At 41.3% G+C, this 24,906-nt stretch overlaps 2 protein-coding genes across 3 annotated transcripts; one reads left to right on the forward strand and one right to left on the reverse strand.

The window, feature by feature from the left end:
• chpfa (chondroitin polymerizing factor a) lies at positions 1–24,602 on the reverse strand. 2 transcript variants are annotated; one of them, XM_030111125.1, is made up of 5 exons: positions 24,598–24,602; positions 8,456–8,815; positions 4,688–5,252; positions 3,050–3,232; positions 1–2,918 (listed from the first exon to the last, which is right to left on the reverse strand). In XM_030111125.1, the coding sequence occupies exons 2-5, from the start codon at positions 8,743–8,745 to the stop codon at positions 1,656–1,658; spliced, it is 2,301 nt and encodes a 766-aa protein (XP_029966985.1). In that variant the 5' UTR covers positions 8,746–8,815; positions 24,598–24,602; the 3' UTR covers positions 1–1,655. The 2 variants fall into 2 exon arrangements, with proteins under 2 accessions (XP_029966985.1, XP_029966984.1); XM_030111124.1 differs by lacking the exon at positions 24,598–24,602 and having other exon boundaries at positions 8,456–8,924.
• LOC115402637 (pyridoxal kinase-like) lies at positions 15,337–23,358 on the forward strand. Its single transcript, XM_030111127.1, has 11 exons — positions 15,337–15,603; positions 16,397–16,451; positions 19,347–19,451; positions 20,098–20,181; positions 20,337–20,371; positions 20,620–20,705; positions 20,850–20,895; positions 20,976–21,087; positions 21,282–21,418; positions 21,637–21,703; positions 22,038–23,358. Exons 1-11 carry the CDS (start codon positions 15,523–15,525, stop codon positions 22,163–22,165), a joined length of 936 nt encoding a protein of 311 aa, XP_029966987.1. The 5' UTR covers positions 15,337–15,522; the 3' UTR covers positions 22,166–23,358.
• Positions 24,603–24,906: the final 304 nt, after the last annotated feature.

Genomic DNA, 24,906 nt, shown 5'->3' on the forward strand with positions numbered 1-24,906 from the left:
AAGTTACAGTGTATGTACTCAGCATTAAACACCAAGTGTGAGTCTTTAACAGTCTGGTAATGTAACATAACCCTGCTGCACTGGAAGCAAATGTCTTCAAAATCAAAAGTCCCATCTTCTGTCAGACACCGGTCAAGCCATGCTAACTGTAATATTGCACATTATCATATACCCATAACTTTCTAGTGTCTTGTACCATTGACCTCCACGTAACACACACACACACACACACACTCACACACCCTCCACTGTGCAGGAGAGACCTCCCATTGGACCGTGCCACAACAAGAGAGCAGCCAGTGCTGACCGACACAAAACATCTTGTACAACACAAAGCAAAACACTTTGGAACAGCTATACGATTCTTTTCGAAGAAGAATACCTGTATTTGGTGGTGTTGAGAAGTTTATCATCTATTATTCAAGCGATAATTTCAAAGTACTGCTACTCGGATAAAGAAAAAAAAAAGCCATCTGTCCAGATGATTATTATTCGTATTCGTAACTCTGATCACTGCATGTCAACTTTCTCATAACATAAAAAAAAAATAAATCTCAGTAACACAGAGCTGACCTTCTCATGCATGTGTTTTCATTTGCCATATAAAACCCCTGCTCTGCTCAGAGGCACATGCAGCCTGTCAGTGGCTGGAAGTACGTGTAACTAATGCAAAGTTAACCAAGAGCCCACTAACGTTTCCCCACTGCGTTTCCCATCCATTCATTCTCTGCAGGTATTTCTGTAACAATCTCAAAAAATAAAATAAGTGTACGTCTCCTGAAAGAGGTGAACTGCAAAACCAACCTAAAGATTATTGAAAAGTAACAGCCAACATAGCAAATGTCAGCGTTAAGGCACATGAATAAAGATGCACTTCTTTTCTCTCTACATACTCTGATCAGTACATATCAAAAGTGCAATGAATTACTGCCCTCATATAAAGGGGCACAAGAACTGCAGCACTCCGACGTAAATCCATCAGTAAAACTCCCATTCAAAGTACCGTTGACAAGACGATGAAGCACAACGAGTGTGTCATGAAAAACAACTGAACACTGTCGCCTGCAACTCGCTGTATGTTCGTTTGGCTTTGCTACACGCACCCCCACTTCATTAAAAAAACAAAAAAACAAAACAAGAGCAGTAGTACCCAGTATGTCCTCTCAGATACGCTAACTATAAGGAAAAACTGCTGGAGATTCTGACCCAAACTCAAGAATAAGCAGTGACATCTCTCTGAAAGCGTCTATGATCTGTCTGCTGTTTCTGCCCTCTAGTGGTCAAAAATTGCCCAATGCAATTTTGTTATTTATCAGAGGAGCAAAAAATATTTTTTGGTTCTAGAAACTCATCTGTGTAGACAAGTATTACACAAGACATTTTCTTTAGGAATGTACTGCCTTCACACTTTATAAATACCCAACATCTCCAACCGAATAGCCCTTGATTTGCACAGTCAATGACGGATGACAGGTTCAGTCACTTGTTTAACTACAGCACCAAATATGGGATGTATTTAGGTAAAATGTTTGGGTTTAATTGATGTGCTGCATCTTCTTCACCTCTAGCTCGTATCGAGAGCCTTTTAAAACACACCCCTGATAAAAAAAAAAATCTCTTTAAATGCACAGGAGTCAATGTTTTTCTGGGTATTTTCAAGTGCTATTTCCTTGTTCTTGTTCGAATAGCAGCATGGCGAGCTGAGAGCGAGAGCCAATCCCATGCAGGTTGCTCTGAACACAGCGGTGATAGAGGTCTTCGCTCAGTCTGGAGTTGCAGACGTGGTAGGTGTAATGCTGGTGCAACGCCGGCTCCACGGCCCTGAACACGTGGAGGCTGGAGTACTGGACAAACATCTCATAGATGTCCAGGCTCTCTATGATCTCCTCGTTGTCCTGGACGTCCACCACCATCCGACTGCGCGTCGTCATGTAGTCAGAGTTGTAAAAGCACGCCTCGTCGAAGGAGTGGCGGTCAAAACGACCAGCGTCTTTGACCAGATCGATGGTGGCCGGTTGCTCCGTGTTGTGATAGGCCACGTCAGGATTGTAATCCTGGAAGTGGATGGGGAAAAACACCTGCCAGTTGCTGATGGCGTTCATGCGGCATCGGTTGAGGAATTCGGAATTGATGTTCGTGTTGACTTTGGCCAGGAAGAACAGCGTGTCCACCGGGTGCTTCTTTGAGATGATGTCCATGTACTTGATCTGCGACGGCGTTTCCGTCTTGACACTGATCCACGGGATTTTCACCGTCGGGTATTTGTGCTCGTATTTGGCGATCTGAGATTTCACGCTTGCAAATATATCGTTCTGATTAACCTGTTGCGCCTCCTTTGGCTCATAAATAAACAACAGCGTTAGGATGGCATTCTCGCTGGTCTCGAACGCGTTGGAGGCAAAGACTTCCAAAAAGTGGTCGACGTAACTTTGGTCGTCGTGAGTAAGAGGTATGATGATGTGGACCCGAGTGGCTTCGGTCACGTAGGGCATGGGAATGATCTCGATCCAGCTCAGAGGTCGCACCAGGTGGACCCTCTTGGTGATGGAGCGGCTGTGACCTTTCTGACTGACGGCCTCCAGCTGCAGGTCCAGGGTGTACTCCATGCCACGGATCGGGTCGAAGCGCCTGTAGCCGTTAATCAGCTGCTGCTTCTTCAGGTGCAGGACCGGCATGTACTTCTTGTTCAGCTCCTCGACGGCGGTGTCAATGACGTCCGCCACGTCCATGTGATCGACGCCCTGCAGCTCACACTTTGGAGAATCATCCAGGCAGGAGTAGATCTCCTCCTCGGTGAAGTACTCCCACATTAGAACGTCGAAGCGACCTTTGGGCTCAAACGGCGGGTTGATCCCCACGGGCCAGTGAGCGCTTCGGTTGCCTTCAAATGCGACCACGCTCACGTTCTTGATCTCTGCCTGCGGAAACACAAAATAAAAAAAAAAGCCTTGAACTCTCAGCCTGTGACGGTCCGCCGTTCACACAAAGAGACATGTTTTTATTTCTGACTCATTCCAAGGTGATTTGTGACACTTGAAAATCAGCTTACCTGCAGCTTAGCAATCTCATCGTAAGTCTTCTGGAGTTCAATCTCAGTGAAGTATCGGTGCAGCCGGTACATCAGCTCAGGGTCAGAGACAGGATGGACGGTCAGAGCGTTCTGAAACTCTGGGCTCTGTTCTTTTTTTGGATCGGAGTTTTTTCCCAGCTCATAATGTTGGTACTGCCGTCCCTGAAAAGAAACACAGAGCTCTTTTCATGAGGCGCGGGGGCATGACAGAAACATGCCTAATGTTATTCCAAGCTCAGCTGTTTTGCCGCGTTGCTTCATTTTAAACAAACATTGCATGCGGTCCAGGCAGCGTCTTGGGCTCGTCTCCAGAGCCAACAGGCCGGACTCAACCATAATTGCACAGGGAGCTTTTATTTTGTACAAATAAAACACAATGGTTACGCTGCTATAAGTTCAATGATCCAGAGATTTGAGACAATTTTAGACATCGCGCTCCTTCAGGGAACACCGAACTCAAGAGCTTCTTTATTATGTTTGATTTTTTGCAAAGAATTAATTAAATGTTTTCACTCGTTATTAATGAAGAAGGAAATTCAGGTTTGCAACAAGTTGAAAATGAAAACGCTGCTGAGCAGAACTGCTGTTCCAGGCTGTCATTTAGACTGAAAACAGAGTAACCATCTAAGGAGCTTGAGTGATTAAAAAAGTGAATCCAATCTGATCAAGCTATTAAAAGAACAAAGAATGGAGACACTTCTTTACCGAGCAGCGAGGCAGCTACTCCGCAAATGTTTGCCAACAGCTTACAGCCCGTAGCACGACACTCAGTGAAGCCATGTCCGTGCCTAATTATTATCAGTGGTGTTGTCTACGAGCGTAAAGGAAATATGTCTGGCTCGGTTTCCAGGCTGTTTTCTGCAGCCATACATGGAGTTTTAGCTCTCGCCTCTCCATTTTCTCCCTTATCTGAGCAGCCTCTGCTAAAGCACTCTTGAGTTGTGGCACTCTAGTTAAGCGTGTTACTCACTTTTAGCTGTATAACGAGATGGTTTCTGAGTCTGAGGATGAATCTAAAAATCAGTAAATCTTGTGACTTTTTTTTTTCCTTTTTTTACTGTCTTTACATCTTTAAGGCCCTGTGAATGACAGACAATAGCCTCAAAGGGTACTGGGGCAGAGGTTGTTTGACCTTAAATGCTAATGACATTATAGGAGCAGAGCATGTTGACCCACAGGGGATTTTCACACCATTAAACCTAAGCTGAACTCACAGCTGCGCTCTTTTCACCTGTTTACCTTCTGCATGCTGCCACTGGAGCTGCGGGGAGGAAAAAGAAAGGCTAAGGGGCATTAGCAAACTGCTCTGTAATATAAATACCATCTCTGTACTGGCGTGGTAATTACAGTTTTATATAGTTGCCTGTCACTTTTAAGTGCTGTCCAGAGGCAAAGCATGACTTCTGCCATGACAGTTTTGTTTTTCTCCTCAAAAGGAGAAACACGTCACACAGCTGCTCTAAATGGCAGCCTTGAAGCACTTCTTCTTTGTGGCTCAACACTCATTCCAACTCTTTTCAACACTGAGAAGTTAATAAAACTTTGGCACATAACAGCAGAGTATCTTGTTAATGTGAGAAGTTTCCAGAGCCCCCACAAAGAAGTCCCTCTACCCACCTCGTATTCACTGACGCAGTTAGTTTGGGTGTAATCGATGATGCATCTTCCCAGCCACTCGTCGGGCCGAGCGCTCAGGATGTCGTTCCTGCAGTTCTCCAGGAAGGGCTGAAGCCGCACGAGCAGACTACGAGACAGGAGGTACCCGAAGCCTCCGTAGCAGTACCGTCCCTCCATCTCCCCGCCGATGAACTCCTCCGGGTGGCCCATGTAGAGCTCTCGGTCCATGCTCAGGTGTCCCACCAGAGCCTTGATCCGGTCCGCCTCCGTGTAGGTGTCGTCCTGGACGAAGTAGAACCAGTCGTACTCGTTGATGAAGTGGTCGAAAATGTACCGGACGGTCTGAAACATGTTCCATATGAGCCGCTCGTCCCCGTGGGAAACCACGAACATGCCATGGGGCACTTTGCGGTTGTGCGAGCCGGTGAAGAAGACCACGGGGTCCAGGTGGTGGCTGATGGTGCGATTGACGGCTACAGCCAGGCTGTTGATGGTGGTCTTGGAGGTTAAAACGCCGACAAACAAACGTTCACGCATCCCCAGCTCTGTGCTGACGTATTTGGCCCTGGAAAGAAAAAAAAAAAAACGAAGCAGAAATTCAATAAAAATTGTCATTAGAGATTGAGATACTCTTTAAAGATTTTACTTCAAAAAGAAACATTACTCAGAAATCCAGAAACATTAAAAGACCCGTGCCCTTCTGGTTCTCATGTCAAAGACAAACTCAGTTTAAAAAGGCTCCGTGCAACAAGACGTGAGCATTAACACTATTTTAACTAAATTAAAGGGGTTAGGACTGGTCCACTGTAGACTATTGCTCAGCTGTATGTCTGACGTTTGCCTGGTGTTGATTGAAATCAAGGTAATGTTTTTTTTTTTTTTTTTTTATATTCAAAGAGCAAGAATGGCTTTTCTTGACTTTTACAGCTGTCTGATTTCCCACTGGAATGTTTTAACTCAGATTTTCTGTGGAATTTATGGCATATCGTATTGAGTTTCACGTCCCAAGGCAACGAGAGAACAGTGTGAATTGTACTAATTTAGAAAAACATTTCTTTGTTTGTTTTTTTTAATATGGCATCAATAAGGGTTTTTTGGCAAGTTTATAATTTGCATCTTAATTTCAAATATCTTTTTTTAATAACTACTGATGTCTGGTCCAGTTTATACAAATGTTCAAAATTTTACAGTTTGTTTGAGAAACTATAAGTGAGTCAAGTTTGCACATGTCAGCCGTCAATTACGTTTGTTCCCTGGAAAATCCTTTTCAAGATTCCACCACTGATAGTGTTACATGAAATACAAGTATTGTGTAACAAATAAATAAATACACCAGACACACCAAAATCTTTGTGCGTCAAACAAATCCCATCAGACTCGCTAATTTGAATTAATTGACACACAACTGACAAACTCTTAAAACTTAGACACGCAAACTCATACACAGAAGAATAGATTACAACAATAGAAATATGTTATTCGTCCCAGAGAGACAATGTTCTTCGTCAGCGATCGTGACTCAACCCATCTTGCGTTCTCTTGTTGCACCAATCACACCCATATAACAAGGCTGCAACTATAGCTGAGAGATACAGAGAGGAACTGAACCAATCCAAAATATGTTTAAGTGTTTGTGAACATACTGAAGGCTGCAACATAACAGCGGATGACTCACTCGTGCTTTTGTCATGCATGACAATCATACAACTATCTTTAGGTTTGGGTGGGCCGCTCGCTATGCTATGCTATGTTCAGTCTTTCATTAAACAATTAAACACAAATCCAGATTACTCAACAATGGACCATGGTGATGAGTGCCAACCACTAGACCACAGCGGCGCCAACCTGTAATTCAAATTCTGAAAACTAATGACTTACTGGTTTCATAGTGATGTGAAGGGGAAAGTCATTTAAACCACATTTAACTTGATGTTCATTGTAACTGCTCTGTGCAAACAGTTGCCTATTTGCAAAGTTATTTTACAGAGAAAAACAGCAAATGGATGAAATTGGATTTAAATACACTCAGTACTCTTTATGTAACTCTGGTCTGGAACTTGTTGGTCAAAAATTGTCCTTCAAGTTGTGAAATTGTTTCTTTCTTTTTTTTTGGAGCCTTCAATGTTCCAAATTGTATATTAGTGATTAGACCCAGGCTGCATGATTACATCATACAGAGTCTCTTCACAGCCAGACAACCCTGGTTCAAGTCTGGCCTTGGGCTCAGTGAGTATATACTGTAGTATTAGTTATCCGATCAGTGTGAATGTGTGTGTCTCGTAGTTGTGTCCAAAGTTGCCTTCACCCATACTCAGCTGGGACTGGCTCTTGTCCACACAGTCCTGTTTTATGCAGTGGTATAGAATATGAACGGTTTAAATGCTTGTGTCTTTAAAGCACCAACAAAACTTCGATCAAAACACTTTTTTAAGGGAATGGCATCATATTCAACTGCTTTGGGACTGAGGAGCGACCATTATAACAACCGGATAACATAATTATCCCAGAAATCTTGGAAACTTCAGCCTGTTTACAAAGAGAATATAAATATACTCTTCAGTATTGGCATGATTATCATTTACGGAGCTGCAGCTCTCTCAAACTCTGCTGCAAAGAAAATAAACAAGTTAAATAATTGTTTCTCTCAAATATATCTGGCTCTGACACTTCCATCCATTGGTACCTTCTTCCTTCACTGCTTGGATTATATCTACATTAAACTTTGTATGTACATCTGTAAGTGAATACCTGTTTTACCTCATTCCATATGCTGGACGCCACTTGTCACTGCGCCTGAAGATTCATCACACTCTGCATTTCAATAGAATAGAATAGAAAACAATAGTCCCAGAGAGAAATGATTGCCAAGGTAGGATGTTTGTCTTTGTTCATAGGATTATTGGGCTGCTCCCATCTTACCTCTGAATGTACCTCATTTTAATATCAAATCCAACATACAATTTGTGCTCTTTAGACTGTCTATCTGCCTCTATTCCCAGAGACAAGCAGGCGTCCGCTGATCGCTACCATTAAGAAATTTATCACCAATGAATGACTTCAAAACTTGTCTGACAAACTTTTTAAAATGGCCAATTGTGAAGTGTGTACGTGTTTTAATGCATCAAACCTTCATCAGGTTTTTGCTTTAGTAGTCTTTTGTGGTCTCTCTTTTCCTCCTCAGGATCTCCTGTTATCTCCTTATCTGCTCCATCCAGCCCTCTATTCCCTCACCAGGATGTATTTGACTGAACCCATTCACAGGACTCTGGGACTTTATCTTTCTTTGTCATTTCTACTTGATGTATATCTATCATCTTTTGTTTTAATGCTGTCACTTTGGCCAGCCTTGATTGTAAAAGAGAGCATTTGATCTCAAGCAACTTCCCTGGTAAAATCGGGTCAAATAAAAAGCTCTGATTTAAGCTGTGCTCTAGTCAGTGTTGGAAAACACAGCAGGGAAGCAGACTCAAGATTTGATCAGATTTTCAGCAGAGATTTAATCAGCACTCACAAACAAACTCTCAACTGCATCCTAACTATATATCTTCATACAGACGGCACTTAGCTAGATATGCCCGTTTAATCAATGTGTTTCAGTACATTATATAACAGTTATCACTGTTATAATGAGTGATGGCTGGAAGGGGATGAGCCACCCGGCCTGCTGGACTGTGGAGTATAATAAGATGACCTGGATTCACAACAAGCACCAGCTCCAGACTCTCAGTTCTCTCTCAGGCTGTGCCGGATCAAGTGAGCAGAACTTACCTGTAAAGTTTCTTGGGCTCGCTCGGCGCGGCTTGTTCGTAGGGAACTATCCTCGGCTGGAAGTCCTCCTCGGATTCCGCATAGTTGGCAGCAGAAATTGAGTTGGGTTTTCGGGCTCCTTTCAGCATTCCGTCCTGTCCCGGAGACACATCCTCGCCCTCCGCACCGTCCATGAAACACGCTTCCTCCGTCCAGTTCACACTCAACATGCTCAGCATGAAGCCTAAAGAAATCCCTACCACCACCGGGCCGAATGGCCGCACGACGGAAATAAACATTGAAAGTCTCATTTTCGGCGGCGAGCTCTCGGCCGGTCCGTCGCGGCTCCGCTCGCTTCTACGTCGTCCGAACTGGCCTCCGCTCCGGTGCAGCTCGGCTGGACATCAAGCCTGGAGTCAGGCAGATGTATCTCCAGTCAACTTGTGGAAAAGATGCGGCTCCTTCCTGAAATTTTACGCAGATTGTTACGTGTCAGTCGAGACGGCTACCTGGCTCCTCCCCCCGTTCCGCCTGCCGTTTGCTTCGGAGGAAGGGACTATTTGCGCCGAGGCCGCGGGGCGGCGGAGGGATACACAGGATGAATTGCCGAGTGACCGCCGGCTCCAGGTGTAGTCTCCGGTCATTCACGCTCGTGCACCGCCATATTCGTCCGGGCGAACAGGTGCTATCATCGACTCCTACCTGCTACTTTCCTCGGCCTTTATTTAACCCACAATGAAATAACCTCTTCGAAAAAGCCAACTTTTAAAGGGAAATTTACATTAGAAGAAATAATACACTAAAGAAAATATTTTTACACAAAATCCACCCACATTTTACCTTATCCACATACAAAATTCTGCAGGTTTTCATTCAACTTTTCACTTAATGATCCAGAGGGAATGAAAAGGAAAGTGGTAGTTACCATGTAAGGCCACTTTCCCAGTGAAGGGTTCACAGAGGTTAAAAAAAATATCAACCATTTAAAATATATAGTTGTTATTCATTAATCCTTGTCTTGTTTGATTGCTGAAACGCTGATAAACAAGTAATTAACTCACTATTACTCACAATATTTGCAATTTAAATTCTTAAAATTGTAACCTTTTGTATTACCACTTTTATTTAATTATAGCAAATTGTATCATTGAGAACTATAAACTGAGATATTAAACTACAGGCCAAGAATAATCCTGACTTTTCGTGTGGATTGTTTTCCATGCAAGCACTGGATTTTGATTTTTTCGTTTTTTTCTCAGGTGATGTCCAAAACTGCCCTGTTCATGTTCACATATTGATTTGCCATCAATCAGAGGCAACATATTTCTACTTGCTGCGGAGTTGCCTATTATCATAATTGCATTTAGAACCATTAACAGGTAGATATACCATAAAATGCACTGATTTTCAATAACAACACATCTTACACAAAGGCCATTTGGGCAAATGTTAAAATCTTATCTAATTTGCTTGTCATGTCAGCAGAAATGTAAATTTTGGTGAATGTTATGTATCTCATCTGAAAGCCCATCTTAGGTGGTAGTATTTGATAATGCCATACATTTCAATTAAATTGCAAACAGTCTGGTAAACATCAACTGAACCTCCATGTGTAAGCTTGCCATCATCTCAGACAATTGATCCCTCAGCAGATAACAGTTTTCTTAGAAGTACTATGACTACCCACCTTAGAAACTGCAAGTTTTCCCTACCATATCCAGGTCATGTCCGTACAAATCAAGGAACAGTGTGCAGCTGTCACATGGGCTAGATGGGGTGCGTTTGTTCAAGTTATTATCACAATACCTTCACAAGACTAAATGAAAGCCCAGTGCTTTACATCTGACTTGTTCTTTGAGTGAGTTCAGATTGTCACGTCTAACAACCATCTATGTCAGAGAGGCTTAGAGGTTAATCTCACATTGTATCTCTAGGTTTACAGCTTTGCAGGTTTGAATTCAACACCTGTCAGGTCACAGCTGTGTGTTTGCAAACAAGACCCTTCACCCCCACCAGCTCCCTGGACTTGATATATGTGTGAGAATTATCCAGTATACATCTGCAATGTTGACAGAAAGAAAAAAAAAACAAGGCTCTCTCATAGAGGTAAAGTCTTTCAAAGAACAGGGCATAGCGTGAGCTTCTTTATAGGAGCTGGGTCAACCTGCGATGATGGAGAATGCTTTATGTTACCAGGTTGTTTCTGTGAAAAGAGTGTAAGCATGTGTGTAAGCATGACCCAAGAGGGAACAGAGACAGAGCTTTGTTTATCAGTTGGTGATACTCTGACTCCACCGCGTACACTAAATGGATGATAGCATAAATGTGTCAGACATACAGTATATGATATCCGTTTGACACCATAAACTGAGAAGATTATAAGATCACAGCCAAGTTGTCACACAAAAAAGACCACAACAGACATATTCTCACAGACCATCAGATATAAAGAACCTCACTGACACAAGGGCTATTGTGCTGTACTGACATCATAAACCTTAAATTTAGTCCTTCTGTCCCTCTTAGGCTGTGACTCACTGTTTTATAATTTTTAGACTCATATCCTGTCAACTGAATATGATATTTGGGGGTTGTATCCTGAATGTAAACTAAGCACAATAGCAAATTTCCAATTTACAGCTGGCAGTTTTCTCTAGAGCGCTGTTATTAATGATTCCCTGGGCAGGTAATGAGTCTATCATGAGTTTCCCTCTCTGCACCTGCTCTGTGTTGTGCATTGTACATGTGAGTTGCTTTCCTCTCATCCACCTGGGTTTGGTGATTTTTTTTTTTTTTTCCTGTAGTGTCTGTGCAAATCATCCTGGTATCGTGATCAGAATTTATGAACTGGGCTATCCTCCGAAACAAAAACCCTCATCCCACCCTGTTCACTGTCCAGCCATCACCACTGATCTGTGAGTGAGTGCATGACTGTGTGAGGATGACTGACAGAATGTTTTTTTTTATCTTCTCAAGTGGTGAAAATACACAATTTCAATTACATCGATTTACCATTAACATTTACCTGTGAATTATAAAAAAAAATTAAATATTGGAATTTCATCTGGATCAATTAACTGCAATCATATGAATGGGACTTGAGACAAGAGAAAGCTTGCTGTCTCGTTTGATATTGTGTCTTTGGGTGACATTGTGCAAGGCCCTGAGAGTTCTTGAAAGGCTTTCTTTGTCTCACAGTTGTTTCATAAACTTACAGCTGTGGCAGTTCCAAAGAGTTTCTCAATACTTGCAACACAAAGAGACCCACACAATGATAATATTGACATAAGAGAATAAAAGCCTTTTCTCATGTTCACAATATAAATGCATATACTGAACAGACTCTGTATAACTAAATAAACACACAACAGCTGTTTCTCCAAACTTTACATGTTTTTTAAATTTTGTTTTTTGTTTTCATTCAATAGACACTAGTCAGATCTTTGTTCTCTTCTGCCCTCTGGTGGGAACCCCAAATAATTACCTTAATTAGTTTCAATTTTAACAAACATTAAAGGAAAATGACTAATTAAAGACAAAGGGCCAAAGCTTTCGTCATTCTTACACTCAGTTGAATACATTAATCAAGAATTGTGCCTCAATACAGAAGGTTTCATTTTGAGAATTGAGACATTTTTGATCAGTCTGTATGGAAGTATTTCTATAGTGAATTATTGGTTATTGCACTGTTGGTGTGGTTATCACTCCTGGGCTCTGAGGGGATGTGACTGGTTCGAGTGTCGTTGGCCTTTTGAGGCTTTCTGAGTGAGCTTTGCATTTTTTTTCCTTGTGACTTTTCTAGTGCTGTCAGTTTTAGTCGCGATTAATCCATTGAGGTCTGCCAATTGGGTCAAAGAAAAGAACTAGAGGATAATAGTGTTTTTTCCTGACATTGGGACTGATTTATGAGGATTAGGTTCTTCATTGCAATTAATCTCAACTTTAAAAAAGTTAATTGTTGACAGTTCTCCATGAATTAATCACGATTAATTGCGATCAATGCGATTAAATTGCGATCAATGCAATTAAAGCTGACAGGACTAGACTTTTCTAGGAACTGTCCTTCCTTTGGTTCAAGTGTCATTGTGACCTTGAGTTAGAAACAGAGATAAAGATGATATATGAACTTCTTGTGGTATAATCAAAATTAGCACTGTTTAAACCATTAAAAAGGACAATGCAGGAACAAAATAATTCAGTTGTATTAATTATCCCTGGTTAATTTTTGGTCTTTGCAATCTTTCTTTGGTGGATTTGAATCTTGTCTCTGAGTATTATGGTTTAGTTTCCCCCCACAGTATGTGAGAGATTGTCTGTTCATTTGTGTTTGTCCTGTGATGGACTGTTGACATTGTACGCTCCCATTGTAATCACCTCCAGCACACCACAACCCTTATTTGGACAGATGATGAATTAAGTATTTTGTAGAAAAAAAAATTAAAATGCACACTTTTTTTTCCACTGATGTACATGTTAAGGCAGTGGTGATCTGACCTGGTCCTGGAGGAATGTCTGTCTTGTTTTCTATAGATGATTTCCTTTTTTTTTTTCTTTTTTTTAAATTTTTTTTCCCTTGTCCTGTTCGGCAGCTGGGGCGTGCAATATTGTATGATTGTAGCCTTTTACTATCTGAACAGATTTTAGTGTTAGCAGCAGGACGAGACTGAATCTCCTCCTGCTGCTGCCTTTATTTAAAGCTGGCATCTGGCATGGCTGCCGGACAGGACCGGGATGGAAACGTTCAGAGAGCGAGAGACAGAAAGAGATAAAGATAAAGACAGGGAGAACGTGGGGGGGCGCACAACCTATGTACAAATTCACAATACAAAGCAGTGTTGTCGACGCACCACACGCAACCAAGAACAATCCCAAACCCCAATCTAGACAACACCAAAACAGAGCCGACAACCAACACAAAAACTGACAGAACCATACATATACATATACATATACATATATATAATAATTTTTTTTCTTTTTTTTCCCCCTGACGAACCATAGTAGTGAACAGACTAGTAACGAGAAGTAAACTCGGGGCGTGCATCAAGAGAGGGCTACTACAGATCACCATTATTCTAACCACCACAAGAAGACAAGGTAACCGAGTATGTGAAGAGTGATTGAAGATCAGCGTGATCATGCAAATATGACGGTGATAGTGATGGTGATAGTGATCATGCATATATGACCTCTGACCCCTGAGAAGGCCAGAAGCAGGCCAGAGAGGCCCTCAGAGCCCAGACAGCTGGCGGTCATTACAGAGCCCGGATCCAAGCCACTCCCCCAGGCAGACGCCCACGCTCCAGTTCAGAAAAGGGGCAGAGGAAAGCCCCAGCCGGGGACCCCGGCGGTCCTGGGGCCCGGGCCCCGCGGAGCCACGACTGGCAGGAGCCGGTCCACCCCGGGCGGGGTGGACATCTATAGATGATTTCCAACTCCAACAGTTGATTATAATGCGTTTCCCATTGTCAGACTATCTGCAGAGCTTGGTAACATCACCATTCACTACATTCTGGAGGAGCTGGAAGATGGCAGACCTGTGGCCCTATTGGACCAAATGGATCACCACTGTGTCCGGGGAACTACATAAAGAATTGAAATTACAATGCATTAATGATGTTGAAAAGTCAGTCTTCCAACACCTTACTTTTGGACAGACTTATTTCTTGTGGTGATCTACATTCGTTAAATTCTCAGTGTAATGGCCCTGATATTATGTGTGTCTTGACAGGGATACAGCTCTAATAAAGCTGATTGCATTTTGTGGTGATGTACTGTGACTCTTAATATGTTTTGTGTTTTCAGATATTCCATCAGGATTGCATTCGTTTCATATGTCTAGAGCTACAGCTATTACCTACTTGGATTAACATTCATGCCATAAATTCTTAACTGAAGTCGCAGACACCTATGCTCAAAGCTTAGTTTTAACTTGGAATGTGCAATAGTTCATTTCCAATCATCCATCTTCTGTTCCACTTTATCTTGTTCAGGAGCCAATCCCAGTTTATGGGCAAGGACAGGATGCACACTGACTGAACAGGTAGACACTCCATCACACGGCAAACACAGAGCAACAGAGAACCACACACACCCACATTCACACCTGTAGGAATGTTTTTAGCCTATGGGAGGAAACCAGAGTAACCAGAGTGATAGGATTGACCAGTATTTGAACCCATGACCTTTTTGCTGTGAGGTGAGAGCAGTGCACTAACTACTGCATCACCTTGGAGATACTTCATTGTCAGACCCACCAGAATTCAAAGGTTTTCCCTGGATGGCCCCAGAGAGCTCTTTAGATCTTTAGATTATGGCATAACACCACATTCCTAAATATCCATACTTGCTTTAGAACAGGGTCACAGACGGAAGTCTCCTGTAAGTAACACTGGGTCACTGGGAGTGAGGTCAGGTAGGCTGCTTTAGAGCTGGACAGGCTATTAAAAGCTCAACAAGCTCTCTCTCTCTCTCTCTCTCTCTCTCTCTCTCTCTCTCTCTCTCTCTCTCTCTCTCTCTCTCTCTCTCTCTCTCTGCGTGCAATGTGCGTGGATTTCACTTTTTCCTCCAGGTATTCAAGTTTCCTCCAACAGTCAAACACACCATGTCATGAAATTAACCAGTCAGATGAAATCGCCTCAGAAGAAGGATGCACTTCTTTTTATCAATACATGCAACGTGACAATATTTGTCACATGTTCGACAATGTCTTATTTATTCACAAACTCCGTTTTAGATAAGATAGAATTATTAAAACATTTTTTGAATAATTTTACAACTGACTCGTTTTTTTTTTTTTTTTGTTTGTTTTTTAACTCGGCGTGTCACTTCTTCCACGATTGAAAGCAAGAAATCTCCCATATTCCAAACGCGCCCCTGAACGCACCGCTTTAGGTGTCCTTCCCGCTGCCTGAACAAAAACTAAGCCTGTAAATGTCACTCCCAGCCACGGCGCTTCTGCCCTTCAATGCCGGACTTGTTCTTCACATGCTGGTTTAGAGTTTCAGTGTGTGAGAGCCTGCTCGCTTCATCTGCACCGTCCTGCGGCAGCTGTGTGTGTCCGGTGTCCGTGAAGCCTCGCTGCGGTCATGGAGTGTCGTGTGTTGTCCATCCAGAGTCATGTTGTCAGGGGATACGTGGGGAACAAGTCGGCGTCATTCCCGCTGCAGGTGAGAACCGGAGCTTCAAAACCTTCAAAAGCAGCCCGTTCGGAGGCTTTAAAGGGGGAAAAACAAGTCGGGAAAGCACTTTGTCAGTCACGTTTGTTGGTGCAGAGACACACTTCCTGATCTGTGAGGGGTGTTATGATTAGTGCAATGTTAAATCATCCATGTTTTCACAGGCCGTTTCCCATCATTTACTCCTGCAGTCCCTACAGCTCCTGAGACAGTGCTATACAAATATAAGATATACTGCTTAAACTACTGTATTATAACCATGTAGATCCAAAAAATACTATTTCACCTCCATGGTACTTTCCAATTTTCAGCAAAGCAGCCCAAAAGTTTCTGTATGTTTCTGTGGAAAATTTAATGTAAATAACAGTAGAAGCAATGTATTTTATGGAGAGGCACGTGAGGGGAAAAAAGAAAATGTTTTTTTTTAAATCTATTGTAGCTTCATTGAAGTGATCACAATGTATGTATTTTATATGAATATATATATATATATATATTTTAATATCCACATTGTCCCTTTGAGAGACTTTGGATGTGTATAGGAAGAATAAAAAAGTGGGCCAAGAAAAAAGTCACATGTTTTGTTATTTGGTGCTTGGTTTTCCAAAACCTAACTCAAAGTGAGACTGGGTGAGGCTTTGCATGTGGATCCAATCTGGCAGTCAGTGATCAGTTATTTTCACAGCACAGTGAAATGCCTGGGCCCGGTTAGATCTGATATGAGATCTTATAAGGACATCAATGTTCACTGTTTTCACAGCTGTTCTCTCAACTCTTTTCTCAGGTGTTGGGCTTTGAGGTGGATTCCATCAACTCTGTTCAGTTCTCCAATCACACAGGTCAGCCCAGTGAATTTATAACAGCTTTTAATTCAGTTTTGCCTATCAGTGGTGTGATTTGTTTTCTACTCTTTATCACTCATCTGCTTTTGCCAACTGATACAGGAATCATATCTTCAAAGTGATAAGTTGTTTTTGTTGAGTTGGTTGACTGACTCGTATGTGAGGCCTAGAAGTTTGACAACTATGCTGGTATAACAACATTGGTTATAGTTTCCTTTTCATTGCAAGTGACAAGGTGAAAATTTTAGTTTCAGTAAAATTCAGATGTGAACTCCTCATATGAAGTAACTTTGGGTGGCATTATATTCAACTCTATTTCTCACTAAAGGTCTGTTATTTGTCCACCTAGAAAGGTAAACTGTTAAGGAAAATGGTTTGAAAAGTAGATGCAATTAAAGCTGAATTTTCATTTTCTTGAGGAAATGCATGCATTACAGTTTGTGCAACTGAAGTGTCTGCACAATTATTTGAATTTGGAACAGGGGACATAAAACGAAGGTTGTTTTTAGTAGATGAAATGAGACACATCCACATGACACAAGTGATGTAAGTAGTTAATCAACACCTTTATGCGCTGTCTCACTCCTCCAGGAATGTGTGTATGAGCTCTGTATTCAGTTGTCTGCTTCAGAGGACAGGACTTCAGCATTGTGTCCAACTCATAACTTTTAAGTTAATGTTTATCTAAGACCCTCTTTCTCTTGTGCATAGTCCACCGACCACGAGTTTATGTGATGCCCATGCTTAGATGTTTTTTACCTTTTCATGAAAAGAAAATAGTATGTATTTTTTTCATGAACATGAAACACGAGTACATGACTGAATGTGGTTGTAAAAGAACTCAGAAGAGCCCATTGTTTAAAAGAAACTCTCAAACTGCATAACTTCCATAATCATTTTATTAAACAGGCATGACAGCAATTACCAACAGCCATGTCCTCAGTGGTTTAGCCCACACTTCCTTTCTCTCATGTCTAAAAGTCTCATATTTTGTCAGTCTTATTTTGTAGCTATGATATCAGCTTTGCATTTGTTTATTTCCTAAAGGGATCATCAGTGTATGTAGGTCACTTGGTATAAGGTTATATAATCTCACATGAAGTGTGTTGCAGCAGTTATGTTGTCTCAGATTCAGTGGAGAATGACTTTGTGCAGTCAGACTTAACCAAGTTTATATAATTCATGTTGCTCAATGTAGCAGGTAATAAAAGTGTAAAACAGCTTTCAGCTATCAGTGTCTTCTTCTGATTGGCTGACTTTTTTTTTTACACCAATTACAGATTGTTTTTGGTTGGGAGCTTCCTCATTTCACAACAGTGTTTCATTTCCTTTAGAAAGTTCGGAGTTGACAAATGGCATCTGTGTACAATTTTCACTTTCACACTGTTCCAATATATTATCTAAATCTTACACAATGTTGGATCTTTTAAAACATCCATAATTTACTTGGCAAATAATCTTCCTCAGACTAATTTGATGGAAGAAATCTGCAACTTTGATTTCTGAAGTAAAAGGAAAAAATAAGTTGATAGTCTCTGGGGGATGGGGTGGGGGAAGCAAAGAACTGATGGCAAGTATTAAAGACTCAGTTTAGTTGTCAGTTAAATTGCACCATTTGTGGGTAACTTAACCCAAAGGAAATGCCAGAAAATTTCGACCACAGTGATGGAGGGTGGGACGTAGAAATTCATTACTATTGGCAGCGAAAATGAGAAACAGTCTATGTATTGAACAGTGTTTTCGGAAAAAAAGAAGACCAGAAACACTGTTATAAAAAAAAAATAAATTAAAAAAAAAATTGACAAATCCTCCAACCAGATCAGGAGAAACAATATTTCATGATATCCTGAAGGATTTCAGAGCTGGTGAGACGATATGAGCTCTTTCAAAGTACTGTGTGTAAGAAAAATGAGACTGTACCTCTTTGTGAAAGACTCACAGACTTAATGTAATCAGACAGTGAAAAAATTACTAATGGCCAAATGAAAGAAAAGAGAAAGCTGAAATGCCTTGTCTCAAGGCACCTGCAGGGATGAAACCATTATTATCTGGATTTCGTGTGCCAGAGTATGTGAAGAATGCGGTTTCACCGCAGGAGCAGGAGACATTTACCCAGAAATCATCTGACCCAGTATAAACATTTGCTCCCCTGAACAGGGCAAGCGGTCAGTTGTGGTACACATGGTTTAAATTGCCCCGCTGTGAGACTGTAATCCCTGCTTCTAGCTCTAACCAGCATGTGCAAACAACATTAATATTCAGAAAAGTTCAGTCTGGGTGGAGGTATTAATGTGTGCAGTGGCCTATCCACAGCACATGCTTCGACTTTACTGTGAGCTTTCTGCTAAGTATTCGCCACAGGAGGTGAGCTCGCTGGCTCTGGGTCAGCTTCGGGCTCCGTGTTCTCCAGTATACCAAAGTGTTTTTGTGTGTCTGCTTTTTTGTGTCCAATCATTTGCAGTCGGAGCAGCTTTTCAGGGTTTATTCCAGGGTAATGGGGAAAGGAGGGGGCCAAAGAAAAGAGAGAGCTCTCAGCCAGGATACAATCTTCCTATTCATGCAGTGAGGAGGCCCTGCTGGGCCCCGGACACCACGAAGAATAGAGAGGGGAGGCGGAAAGACTGGCTAGATTCATGCACAGCAAAAGCTAATGCAGTCCAATCATGCTTCTACTGCGTTTATGATGTGGATGCTCACTTATGCACAAAATGGATGAAAATGCATTACCAAAGCCAAAAAAAAGCTTTTGAGTTTTTTTTTAAAATGTTGCATCAGAAGTGAGAATTTGGAGCACATGTTAAAATAAAAAAAAATTAAAAAATCCCTTGGTTCTTGATTGTATTTGGTTTTAAATCCTGTGTCTTGTGTCCGACTGACTTTCCGTCTTCCCAGGCTATGCCCACTGGAAGGGTCAGGTCCTGACCGCAGAGGAGCTGAACGTGTTGTACGAAGGCATCAAGCTCAACAAGGTCAACCTCTATGACTACATCCTCACAGGTGAGTCGAACGAGTCTCCTGTTAAACACTGAACACAGTCTGTCTGTTGAGTGAGCTCCAGGAAACAGTCTTCCAGTGCATCATGGGGGTGACTCTCGGAAATCCCTCTCTCGCACACTATGTACATGTGTATATAGGTTAGGTCAGTAAATGTCTCTAACTAGCACTCAGAAACAGACACATGCACATGGATCTGCTGTTGATGGTAGCTTTATTTTGCCGATCTAAATTCCGATCTAAAATGGTGTGAGATGTGCAGTCAGTGTGCGTTTACAGTTATTATGGGAATCTTCTTCCTGCAATAAAGGTGACAGCTCAATGTGAATGACATTATAAAGAGTTTATGTGTGTTGTCCAGTCTGGTCAGAAGGCTTTAATAAATATGCAGGTTTGAAAAATTGTGCATCTTGAGTGTTGCATAAAAAGCGTACTACTGTTTAGTATGTTATAACATTGTAATTACTAGTATAAATAGATAAATAGAAATAAAGAAAGCCAGAGTAGCAGCTAAAGCCGACACAGGAATGTTGTGAGGCAACAGTGCTAAACACAGCACCGCTGTTTTACTTGGCACATTTCTTTCTTTATTTTTTTGTTTCAGTATAAATTGAATTTATGTGTTTTTGTCTTGCATTTTCTTCCACAGGGTACAGCCGAGACACCTCCTTCCTGGAGACGGTGGTGGATATTATCCAGGAGCTGAAGAAGATCAATCCCAATTTGGTGTACGGTGAGTTTTCCATTTTGACAATAAAATCCCATTTTATTATTATTTTATTTTATTTATTTTATTCAAAATTCCATTTTGAACAACAAAACCTAACCGAGTGTGACTTTATCATCCTAATGTGAGACAACGGAATAATCGTGTTGGTTCTTTTACAGTTTGTGACCCTGTCATGGGGGACCATGGTGCTATGGTAAGCATCCGCTAATAAATACTCTTCATTTTAATTACACTGTAGAAGTAATAATTCGTTGCAGAACAAGCAAACGTTTGGTTGAAAGTTGTCCTTCATGGCTCTCTTAAACAATTTTGGATGACTTGCTTTACTTTGCAGTTTCTACCTGTAATTGTTAGATGCCCTTTTGGATCATGTCTAACAGTAAATTTGCTTATTTAGAGGTTTTGTTTGGAACAACCATTTCTTTGTGCTTCTTGTCTCAGTATGTTCCAGAAAATCTGCTGCCAGTCTACAAGGACAAAGTAGTGCCTTTGGCCGATATCCTCACTCCCAACCAATTTGAAGCAGAGTGAGTGTATTTCAGATCGTATTTAACCATAGAAATATTTTTTTGGGGGAAACAAATACTACTATGGAGAAATAAATTCAAAGATAATGCTAAAAGTGTATTTTTTTTCTTTTGTTTAACTCTTCTGTTTGCTTTCTTTTCTAGACTGTTAACAGGGAGGAAAATAACCACAGAGGAAGACGCCATTGAGGTGAAAATCAACTCTTCACGTTGCGTTTACCCGGGTGTGATTTTGAAGAAATACGATGAGTGATGTTCTCTGTTCTCCAGGTGATGGACCTGCTTCATAAGATGGGTCCAGAGACTGTGGTCCTCACGAGCACAGACCTGCCCTCCAAACGTGGGGACCAGTTCCTGGTGGCTCTTGGGAGCCAGAAAATAGGTAAAGTGTTAATTTTCTCAAGGCAAGGCGACGCCACCTTGTTGCTGTGAGTGTAGATCACTTTGAGTTTACTGTTGTTTTATTTCTGTGCCCTATTTAAGAATAAAGAAACTTCATGAAATGTATTTATTGTAGGTTACTTGTGGTTTCTGTGTTTTGTGACTATCACAAAATACCTGTTTTCCTGACTGCAGCAAAACCAGATGGGACCAACTCCAATCAGAAAATCTGCATGGACATCCCCAAAGTCGATGCAGTGTTTGTGGGAACAGGAGACCTGTTTGCTGCCATGATGCTCGCCTGGACTCACCATCACCCCAAGGACCTGAAGGTCAGTCACATGCGTGTGTTTTTTTAAGTCGATGTTTGTAGAAATCACCATATTGATTCAGACCCATGTGGTGTGTAACCTTCAAGGCAACCCAGATAAACCAGCTGTCATGTTTTTAAAGCCATTGAAACATACTCTCATGAATCTGCTTTACAAATGAATTGTATCTGGATGTAACAGTGTTTCTTTGCTCTGTTTTTTTTTCCATGTTTACCCAGATGGCCTGTGAAAAGACCCTTTCAGTCATGCACCACGTCATTAAGAGGACCATCAAGTATGCCAATGGTAGGGTGTGTTTGTGGTCTCCAGCTCCAGTTTGTCCTGAAGTCGTTTTGTCTGAATAGGCTTCACTCATCTTGTTTAAAATCAACAAGGATGTGCCATCAAAGAGTGTCGACTGACGAGTCCTCCGGCTCTCTAAGAGAGGAATTTTAAACCTGCTGATTCCATCTATCACCTCATCACTGCTTATTTAGACCTAAGAGGCAAAGCTGTTGTGCAAGATAGTTTTGTCCTCTTTCTTCATATAGACAAGAAGAATTTTTTTGACCTGTAGCATGATAAACCACAGTCTACACACTTGTTTTCTTTAATTTGCTCTCCTCCTCTTGTCTTCCAGAGAAGGCTGGCCCTGGGAAAAGGCCGAGCCCCGCACAGCTGGAGCTCAGGATGGTTCAGAGCAAGGCTGACATCGAGAATCCCGCCATCGTAGTGGAAGCCAAGGTTCTACACAAGTCTTCTCACTGAGGGCGGCTGCGGCACAAATCTGCTCGAGATGTGGGCGTCCTGCCAGACACGGGGAAGGGTTTTCACATCGGAAGACTGCCTTACAGAAAAAAAAAAAAAAAATCCATGAGGGACACCGTATTTCCATGAGCCGTCAAGCGGGATCCGTTGTGTGTTCACACTGCTCACAAACATACTGGAATCACTGCCATATGTGTGTATGTGTGTACTATGGCCTGTGTAGACATCATCTGTTCTTGATTTAGAACAAAAATGGACACAAATCTCCTTTACTTAGGTTTGAGGATAGTGAAACTGTACTTGAATACTTTTTAACATAGTGGAAATAACGTCTCCCTACACAAAACTCTTTCCAGTTATCCTAAATAGAAAATACAAAAAAAGCCAGTGATGTGTGCATGACCACGCCTTTTATTTGTTTTAACCGCAGTAAGTCGGGACTAGTCTAAAGGACCTCTAGTGTGTTGCTCCCAACGCATTATAAGCACAGTGAAATTTGTCTTGTGAAATGCTGGATCAAGCCCGAATACATTTTAACGTGTGTTTTTTTTTTTTTTTTCGTAAAAAAGAATAATTCCAAAAAATGACATAAATGCATACAAGTGTGCTTAAAATGCACCTGAGTGTAGAAGCAGTGAGGGTGTTAATAACATACACACTTGGATTGGGTACATTTTTAATTCTGACATCGTTCTCTCATAGCTCTTAAAGTTTTACTCATATATTCCACCTAATGTTGGTTTCACAATCCCTTTTTTTTCCTCTCTTAGTTTGATTTTAGACACATTGTAACAAGGGTGTTAATTGTAATAATACATGATGTCAAAATTGTTATTTTGATAAAATTTGGGGAAAGTTTTTTAATTATGCAACACTTTGTTGAGCTAATGAGTGTGTAACATGTTAGATCCACGTCTTAAGCATCTCAAATTGAGGTATTTGCACAGATAATCTATAATATATTCACTGATGTATTCATTCTCCACTGTGCTGTCATATCTCAAAGAGAGCATGGAGATGAGCGGCCGCGCTGTATGATAGTAGCCTTAACACGGTTAGGAAGATGAGTTGGTCTCTGAATGTTTTTATTCATTAAAAACCGATCCTCACACATGGTGTTAGAAAGTGCCAAAACTTGTTCTCATATGGAGCAATATATGAACATGAAATAATAAAAAGGATCTTTTCTGAAACTGGATTGATGTTTATTCTTTTTCATGTTCTCAGCAAATGAGCTCAGATATCCATCTTAACAGTCTTGAAAGCTCTTAAAATAGTTTGGGAGTGGTGGTTTAAAGGTTAGAGCTTGTATCTGGAGGTTTGCCGGTTCAAATGCCACTGCTGACTGGTGACAACTGTGACTCCCTGAACACGACCCTTGACCCCCAGGTCCTGCTCCTAGCAGGTGTGGTTAAGGTTAGCTATGAATAGGATGGTGTACCATTGCTTTCATGAAGTTACCTCAACTGCATTCTTGATGTGGATTTTATTTTTGGGCAAATTGGGATTTCAGATCATTTTAATCACATGTCAGTACATTTTTTTCACACCAGTATGGATGTGATATAGATCTTGCATTCTAGATATGGCAACCATTAAAATAGGATTTGAAAATGGTTAAACCGACAGAAACTCTGCTGTGTGTTAGAGCCACTCTTCCCTGAGGTGCTCAGAAGGAGGAATCGATTATCAATTGAGTTATTTACATGCATATGTAAGCACACACCTGTTTTGTTTTGTTTTTTACTTTGCAATCTTCTTGCTTTATTTAATGGAACACTCTGAGAAGTGCATTGCATAAACTACATCATCAAATGTACTAAAGTTTAAAATTGAGAATGTGGCTTTTAAACAAACAAAAAGATTTATTTAGAAATAAAACAAATGGAACAAAAGTTACGAAATTAACAAGTCTTCAGTCATTTTGCATGCTCATGCAATATTGTGCATGTGTGAGCCCAGGTGAGTCAGCGTTGCGTTTTCCAACACTAATCCTCAGTTTGAATGATCAGCATAATCCCAGATAACCACGCAGGCCAATATGTCTGGCCAAATGTAATCTGAACACACCAGCAAGCTGCTGGGAGAACATTTTAAGTGACCCGAGTGAGAAAATCCAGACTTTTCTGAGAAAATGTGAGGGGAAAAATGGTTATAGCCTCAGTGTAATCTTCGTCCAGATAAACATGGGAAACGTCCAACAAAGAGCTACAAAGTCCACGTGTTCAAAAGGAGATTTTAATCCCCTCCGGCCCGAGTGTTGTGGTGCAGTTCTGCCGGATGTACCAGCAGGGGGCAGAAGAGAGCTGCAGCAGTCAAACACGTGCACCTGTTCAGAGGTCAAACGGATGACGTCACAGTGTCTGCATGGAGGCTGCGTTCAAAACATTTTACACAAGTTTACAAATCTGCGTCGTTTCATCAGAAGAGACAAGAACACACGCTGAATCAGACACAACATGAAGAATTTATTCTTGAGGTGTGAGACCGGGCAGACAGTATGCCTTCTTAGAAAACGGGATGTGTTATTGACCAACAAGCTTTGAAAAAGCGGTCAGCGTTGCAATGCAATGACTTACATATGGATGCGTTACATTATTTTTACCTAAATTCTCAGTTTGGCTCTCTATTTTACATGAATATTGTGTAGTGGCCTTTATTCTAACAATGTCCTAAATAATCTTAAAGTGCTCTGGCATTTTGAAAACAAAATAACTATGTGCAACTCTTATATGTATTGC

This window comes from Salarias fasciatus, chromosome 16 (assembly GCF_902148845.1).
Source record: "Salarias fasciatus chromosome 16, fSalaFa1.1, whole genome shotgun sequence".
In the NCBI taxonomy this organism is placed as follows: domain Eukaryota; kingdom Metazoa; phylum Chordata; class Actinopteri; order Blenniiformes; family Blenniidae; genus Salarias; species Salarias fasciatus.

Coding starts and splice junctions, on each gene's coding strand:
- chpfa (XM_030111125.1), bottom strand. CDS start 8,745: ATGAGACTTTCAATGTTTATTTCCGTCGTGCGGCCATTCGGCCCGGTG. Junction 3,233..4,687: donor ACTGCGTCAGTGAATACGAG/GTGGGTAGAGGG, acceptor GTTTCTTTTCAG/GGACGGCAGTACCAACATTA. Junction 2,919..3,049: donor ATGAGATTGCTAAGCTGCAG/GTAAGCTGATTT, acceptor GTGTTTCCGCAG/GCAGAGATCAAGAACGTGAG.
- LOC115402637 (XM_030111127.1), top strand. CDS start 15,523: ATGGAGTGTCGTGTGTTGTCCATCCAGAGTCATGTTGTCAGGGGATAC. Junction 16,452..19,346: donor TCAGTTCTCCAATCACACAG/GTCAGCCCAGTG, acceptor CCGTCTTCCCAG/GCTATGCCCACTGGAAGGGT. Junction 21,088..21,281: donor TCTTGGGAGCCAGAAAATAG/GTAAAGTGTTAA, acceptor TCCTGACTGCAG/CAAAACCAGATGGGACCAAC.